General features: G+C 28.1%; 1 protein-coding gene across 1 annotated transcript in view; it reads left to right on the top strand.

The window, feature by feature from the left end:
- The first annotated feature begins 2,961 nt into the window (after nt 1-2,961).
- LOC117182885 (retinol dehydrogenase 13-like) overlaps nt 2,962-7,809 on the top strand; it is a 13,719-nt gene continuing 8,871 nt past the window's right edge. Inside the window, exon 1 of the mRNA XM_033375999.1 lies at nt 2,962-3,055. Coding sequence (XP_033231890.1) covers nt 2,962-3,055 — 94 coding nt within the window. The remainder of the gene's footprint in view (nt 3,056-7,809) is intronic.

The following is a 7,809-nucleotide window of genomic DNA, read 5'->3' as shown; positions in this document are numbered from 1 at the left end:
TAGATTCTGCGAAAAAAAATGGTAGAAAGATTCTACGTATTCTTGAGTCGCAAAAATGTGGAATTGCAAGTTATTTCATTTTCAAGATTATACTTGAAGGGTATGCAAATCGCAGCCTTTTCTTCAGAAATTCCTTTTCCATAATATATGTACTTTTTCAATAAAATTGTGAAAACAATGAAGAAAAAAGGCGAATTATCTTCGAAAGGGTTGAATTTTAAATCAGAAAATTATATCATTTTAATAAAAAGTTAATTTTCTACCAAGTAGTTAAATTTTTCAATGAATAGGTTAATAATAAATAACAAAATAGTTTAATTTTCTACAAATAGTTAAATTTTCAACTAAAAAGATGAATATATTCAACGAAAAAGAATTTCGTAACCAAAAAGATCCATTTTTTAATTAAAAATTAATTACATTATTCATTTTTATGAAAGTAAAAAAAATTATGATTTACCGTAAACATTGATTAGAGAAAATTGTTTAATGTTACTAAATAAAAAAAGAAAAGTTCGAAATTTAAAGTATGTACTTTTAAATGGAAAATTTTGTATTCCACAAATTTTCAAACAAGTTTGACTTTGAAAGCTCAACAAAAAAAATTGATATATCAAAATGAAATCATTTCTGCATTTTTTAATGATTTCGACTTTAGAATTCTGAAGTTTTACGGTAAACATTAAATTATAAAAGTTTCCCTATTTAGAACATCGAAATTTTCAATTAACATTGAAATTGTGGAATTTCTAAGAGTCAAATTGACATTTTAAACATTGTTCAGTTCTGAATTTTTTAATATTTTCCATTTAGCCGTACTTTTTACTTCAAACGTTCTTTCAGAATAATTCCATTTTCCAGGATTAGAATTGAGGCTTTTTTTTTTTGACTGCGGAGAATGAAGGTGTCCTTATTTCGATTTTCCGAAAATTTCTGTAATAGATGCTTCAGTTACACCGCTAATTTTTAATTTAATACAACTTTACATTTCTACAATTTTAGATGCTTTTACTTTGAAATATTCTATTCGATTTTCAATTTCAAATTGTCAAATTTGAATCCTTTTGCATTTAAATTCATTTTTTTTTTTAATTTCACCTTTCAATAATTCTATTTTATTTTGAATTCTTTCAATTGAAAATAAAACAATCTTCAGCCCTTCAAATTTTAAATCATCTATTTTTCAAAACTCTTAGCGGACAATATTCCATTGTCAAGGATTATATTACATTTATTTTCTTATTACCTTTTCACGGCTCATTGAAGACCCTATGAACCATTGAACCCTTTGAACCTTTTTGAAGATAATTCGCTTTTTTTGTTCATTGTTTTCACAATTTTATTGAAAAAGTACATATTTTGGTGCACATTCATATTTTTTAAAAATGAAAATTAATTTTCTTTACAAAAAATTTTACTATTCCATTTTCAGTTGAAAATTTATCCTTTTTTTGAGTATCGAAACTTCCCCTGTTTGTTTTAAAATTGGTCTTTTTTGTAATAAACAAACCGTCTTGGTTAACATAGAATCTTTTTGTTTGAATATTCGACATTTTGATTGAATATCAGACTGTTTTGTTGAAAATTCATGTTTTGAGCTTCATCCCTTCAGTTGATATTAATTAATCTCTTTGGTTAAAAATGTAACTATCTTGTTTGAAATAAGATATTCCATAAGTCCTGAGCAGAAGCACATTCGTTGTGAAGCAAGCAGCTGTATTTGAAACAAAGCTTCAAGAAAAAAAGATAGATACATTATGAATTTGAATTTTTCAGTTGTAAATTATAGAAAAGGAATTTCTGAAATTGAACGGATTAACCGATTTTCTTTTTTTTCCAATCGTCTCGTCGTTATCTAATTCATCTAATGCAGAATATTGAAATTAAATTCCTTAATATTCTAATGATTTTTTAATTCTCTCAAGCGACTCTTATCTCTAACAATGGGAAGCTTGAGTGAGGCATGACAGGCACTCAATCAAATCCCGAGCTTGATCCTCGATTTTAACGATGTTTTAAGTATCGTGGAAAAATAACACTCTAGTTTCATTCGGAAATGATCTGCCCTAAATTTCCTTCACCATGAGTACACTTGTGGTAGCCGTTTGCTACTTCCTACGCGCACAAAGTACATCAAATTTTCAATTAAATGCAATAAAACAAGAGCAAGACCATTTTTCGAAAAATCCCTCTTTGAGGGATTGTATTTATCCACTAAGATTATGTGGTTAAAATATAAGATCAAAATATTCATAATTGTGGAAAAAATACTGTCATTTGTAAATGCATGGGCTAATTTTCAAAGCCTGAGGAAGCACCTTAAAATGTGACGCCTAGAAGAAACTGAGAGATTTGTTAGTGCATTTTTTATTAAAGTTTTATCGGCAGACTCTTTGTCAACTTAAAGAAATCTTTGAAATTATTTCGTGCTTCAAATATTCTCCTTTATTTTGGCTAAAAATAAAACATTGCGCTTACAATAAATTTAGTACAAATCAAATTTACATCAACTTAATTAATTATTCTCCCTAATTCTAGTTGGAAATCAGAACTTGCATTATATCCTAATGTTAATTTCAAATATTTTAATCAAATCAAATATTCTTTGTACTTTTAGTATCGCAAATTTTATTTTAAATCAAATTTAAATTAAATTTTAATTAAAAAACAAGAATTTCAGTGGTCTCTTAGAACGTGCGCCAAGGTTCAATCCACTACGAGTAGTCTTTTAAAAGTTATGCGATATACAGACGACAACGACGACAGAAATTCAGATACCATCTTAAAACCTGTTTTTTTCGTGTCATAAAGAATCTCAACAAATCCGCGATAGTTACTTCCCACATAAAACTAGTACCTTCTCATTATGATAAAAATACAAAAATCTTGGATCATTTGAATAATGACGTGGTATAGCCAAATTTATCCGCTGATTCCCGAAGGATTAGAACTCAGAACCAAATGTCACCCACAGTTGCTCGCTTATTGCCAGAAGATTACGTTTATTTTGGGCAGAAAAAGTGTCAGTTTGTAAAAGAATATATTTGTGATGGAGGTAAGCTACTACTCTTCGTACTAATTTCAGTAATGTTAATAATAATAAGAAATTGCAAAGTGTTATTTCTTTATCCAAAATTGGATCATAGCATTACACAATAAACTGATTACATTGCAAAACACGAGTGATTTCAAGAAAAGTTTAGATCATATGGCCAGAATGATTTTTTATTTGGATGCATCATACTAGAGTGGAAAAATCAAAAACTAGACTTTAAAAAAATGTCATGGTCTAAAAAATCGTTTAGCCCACACAAAACTGATATGATACCTTTTTTTATATTATCAGATAATTTTTGAAATTAGAGGAAGTAATAGAAAAGGCAGCATTCTTCTGAAAATTTTCTTTCGTGTTATAAAAATTGAAAATTCGAAATTAGTCAATTCGTCTAGACATATGATTTTTTTGAAGATCGAGGAAAAATCTGTCTCAACTAAAAAAGCGACAAGTGTTTTATGACCCAATATTGTGTTACAACTTCTTTGTAGTAAATTTCATTTTTTAAATTTTGTTACTATGAATTCATTTAGATTTTAACCATTCGTGAACTTTATTGATATATAAAGTGGAAAATGTCATTCATAAGGAGACGTGACAGTAGTCTTGAAAGTGATATATAGGAAAAGTAACACCTTCTATAAATGAACATTTGGTTTTTGCGAGTGTTTGCAGCTAACTATTATTTTTTTAAAGTTTTTTTTTTGTAAACATTGTTTATAATACAGAAAATATTGCTTTATACTGGACATTCGACAATCAAATAAATTATTTAAACAATTTATTATTGTTTGTAGCCTTAGAATAGAGTAAGAAAGTCGCGATTTTTTTCAATTTTTCAACTAATTTTCAACTTTTCAGTTAGAGCGAGACAAGAAATGATTAAATTTAACATAAATTATGTAAACATAAATTATTATTTGTTTATAATTATTTTTTCCTATATTAATGCTAATTAAAAGCGGGTTTTTTCGGAAATTTTCAACTTTTTCATCTTTTTACTATAGGCGAGGTATTAATTATTGCAGTTCAAGAAATATTATTGTTTAAAACTTTGGTATTGGTTTCAACTATCTTTTCGTATAATATTGCCAGATAGTTGCGGTTCTTCTCTGATATTTTTAAATTCTTGTATATTTTTTAATTAGTGAAATAATAATTAACGAAAATTAATCAAAATAATTGTTTAGGTAATCTATTGCAGTTTATAACTTTCTTTCTTAGATTAATACTAAGAAGCTGCGGGTTTCTCTGAAATTTTTAGCTTTTCTTTGACTTTGCAGTTCTCAGTTCCTAAGTTAGGGCAAATTTACATTTATAATATGATCCATGTAGAAAATTTGAAGAATATTTCAAATATATGTTTTATTTCAGAAAAATGTATCCACAAAAATAGGATTGTTATTGAAATTATGCTTTCTATTGTTTATTTACTATTTTTCATAACTAAAAGGCCAAAAAAAAGTTTAAAATTTCAGAAAAAAATATAGAAATTATCTGAAAGAAGATAGTTACAAACAACAATAATATTTTTAAACAATAAGTTTTGTTATATTTAATTAATTTTGAAATAAATTGTGTAAACGATTATGTTTTTAAAAAATTGCAATTTTCTAGACTTATTGTTGAGCAATTATTTCTGTCTAATTTAATTGAATATTGCCTCGCTCGAACTGAAAAGTTGGAAATAAGTTTAAAAATCAGGAAAACGCGAACCTTCAAAACTTGATTCGAAGATAAAATTTTTAAAAACAATAAGAAATTGCTTAGATGTTTTATGCAAACATTTAATTATCAGTGGGAAGTAATAATTAATGTTTTAGAAGGACTATATATAATTAGCGCCTGAAACTCACAAAACCTAACTTAAAAATTATGACCTTTCTTTGGGACCCTATAAAAAAATTTATGGAGGTGTTATTAAAAAAATAATTATTCATTTGTCTTCTATTGGTTATTGTAAAGAAAAATCTTAACTTTCACTCTAATTCACCTAACATTGACAATTCAAAAAAGAAATGTTTTTATTTATGGGAAATACGAGTTAAACTTTATAGGACTTTCGGAAACTCTAAATATAATTTTTTTTGATTCCAACAAATTTGTGTTCGATATGCATGAAAATTTGAGAACAGAAAATTTTAATACATTTTTAGACCAGCCTAACTTGGACACACGATTTCTTTTAAGAAAAACATCAATCTCTCTGTCAATCACCCAAGCAAAGTTTATCACAAAGTCATCTTTTGTTTTTAATTAATAAAAGATCACAAAGAAATTCGTCTCTCACTCTGCTGGCACTCTTCACCACACATTTTATATAAACTATTTTTGTCCAAACTTTCTTTTCCTCGCATACAATTTTAGGTTTCTTCACGTCCATACATTTTCTCATGTAAGCTCTTGTATTTCTATGGTGCTTTATATCTTGTGGCTTCAGAGTCTTATTTACACATTTTTATCATTTAATTTTACTAATATATCTCAATTTGACTGAATATATTTTTTCTTGAATCGTTCTGCTTTCATTCTTTCAACATGCCTATGCCATCTAAACAAATTACCTCTCATCACTGACTTTGTGCATTAGCGTTTTACCGCGTAAATTCCTAAGTCTGTTTTACTACCCTCGCCTTCCCCACTTTCACTGAAATATGATATTTAATCATATGGATTTAAATAAGCCGTAAGTACACATACCTTTTTATGTCAATGATGACCAATGATCAATTAAAATGAATATTTCAATATTGCAAACAGGCGTTTGACTCAATTTCAAATGCACTAGTCTGTGAATAATTGAGATTTCTATAGATTTCTGAAAACTGTTTTCTCTTAGGGGGAGGGGGGATTTAATCAGCCTCATTTACTTCTTAAGAGTTGTAATAAAACCTACAATTTTTGGGGGAAACTTTTCTATTGGTATTGCATTTAGGTGCACTTGTATCTGCAAAATTAGATATCAAAACGCCAACCACATTAGTTTTGGTCTTATCCGTTTCTTGGCTTTATTTTTTTTTATATATTTTCATTTCTGGCAAGTTCTTCCAGTTTATAATTACAAAAATCTTTTTTATTAATTTTTTTATCATGAACATGAAAGGCCAAATAAACCTTTCTTATTTCCTGCCTTTCATGTAATTTCTCAATATGTAAAATCAATATCTTATTTCTTGCAAACTTGAGATTGTATAAATATCTTCACCTGATACATGACATTGACCGTATCTCTAAATTCAGTTTTTTAATTGCATCAGAATCGAAGCGATCATGTGGTTATGCAGTAACCTGATATTAAAAATATTGTCTATTTATACAATAAATTCTATAGTTATACATTTGATATGAAGAATACAGTAGGGGAAAAGAGCTGTAAATGTATATATATTTTTATATTAAACCAAGATTTTTCATTACTTTCATTTCTTTTTCAGGAAGAAACATTCTGGAAAACAGTCACGTATTTTTATTATATTGCCATACTGTCTCTAATATTCAAACTTTGCAATGTTTTAACTAAAGGAAAATTCAATAGTAACAAACGATTAGATGGACGAGTCGCAATCGTAACTGGTGCAAGTGCAGGTGATTGACTTTTTTACTAAGTTCAGTACCGACGAAGTAAATAATTATTATATTCTCTAAAATTTTATTGTTTTATTTTCAGTAAGTATAATACTAAAAATAATCATTCATCAGGGTGCAAAAATAAAAAATCTCGAATTTGAAATCAATATATAACTCGTAAAAGTACCATATTGGAATCCTAAAAAATTTTATCAATTTGAAATCGATGGATATGTACTAGGGAACCTAAAAAGTGTGATTTTGAATTTTGCAAACGCTACCACTTAAATTTCTTTCTTTTTAGGGAAAAAATACTGCTTTCAATTTTCTTTTATTTAAAGGAAATTGTTTAGTTGTTCCGCTATGCCGTTTCAGAACAAAAAATGAACTTTCATAGTTTTCAATATAAAAAAAACAGTTGAAGCTTAACAACTTTTTAGCTCTAAAAATTATGTCATACATGAAGAATAATTGCAAAAAAATCTCGCCCGAAAAAATTTAAAGATATTATCAGGTTCACAGAAAAAACTGAGCTAAACGCAAGACTGTGAATAACGTTATGGAGAAAATAAAATTGTTTTTTATGTTTCTAATGCTTTAAAAAAATCTAGTTTACGTCTATTTGGTCACATTCAAATAGATGTGACATAGCTAAGCACCAATGAAACCACTTTAGCCGCCATGTTGCATTTCAAAATCTTGACCAATAAGGTTTCGCGGTCGCCGCGGCTTTCTACTTGAGAGCTGATCCAGCTGATTAGTTCAGCTAACCCATCAATGTCTGCAAACGAACAATAAAAAAACTCAAGCCGAATCAAGCGGGATCAACTATATAAACAAAGAATGAATTTGGAAATCAGCAAATTCCCTAAAGAAAGTAGGTTATTAGATAAGAAGTGTAGAGGGCGCCTGGAGAATGTTACGGGATATCCTTGTTAGATATACGATCGAAGTGTGTGGTACCGCAGTTGTAGGAAGAATTTCTGGTGATGCTTGGTGGAATAATGAAATTCAGTCTGCCCAGAAAGCAAAAAGAAAAGCGTACAAAAAAACTTTGAACATCGCAGGTCTTAGCAATGAGGAAAAAATAGACGTAGAAATGATTATAGACGCGAAAATAGGATACTTAAACGATTAGTTAAAGAAAGTAAAGATACAATTAGAGCAGAAGAAGAGATAAAAATACA

This window comes from Belonocnema kinseyi, chromosome 2 (assembly GCF_010883055.1).
Source record: "Belonocnema kinseyi isolate 2016_QV_RU_SX_M_011 chromosome 2, B_treatae_v1, whole genome shotgun sequence".
Taxonomy (NCBI): Eukaryota; Metazoa; Arthropoda; class Insecta; order Hymenoptera; family Cynipidae; genus Belonocnema; species Belonocnema kinseyi.
The sequence above is the reverse complement of the archived record's forward strand: the minus strand, read 5'-3'. Positions and strand labels throughout refer to the sequence as shown.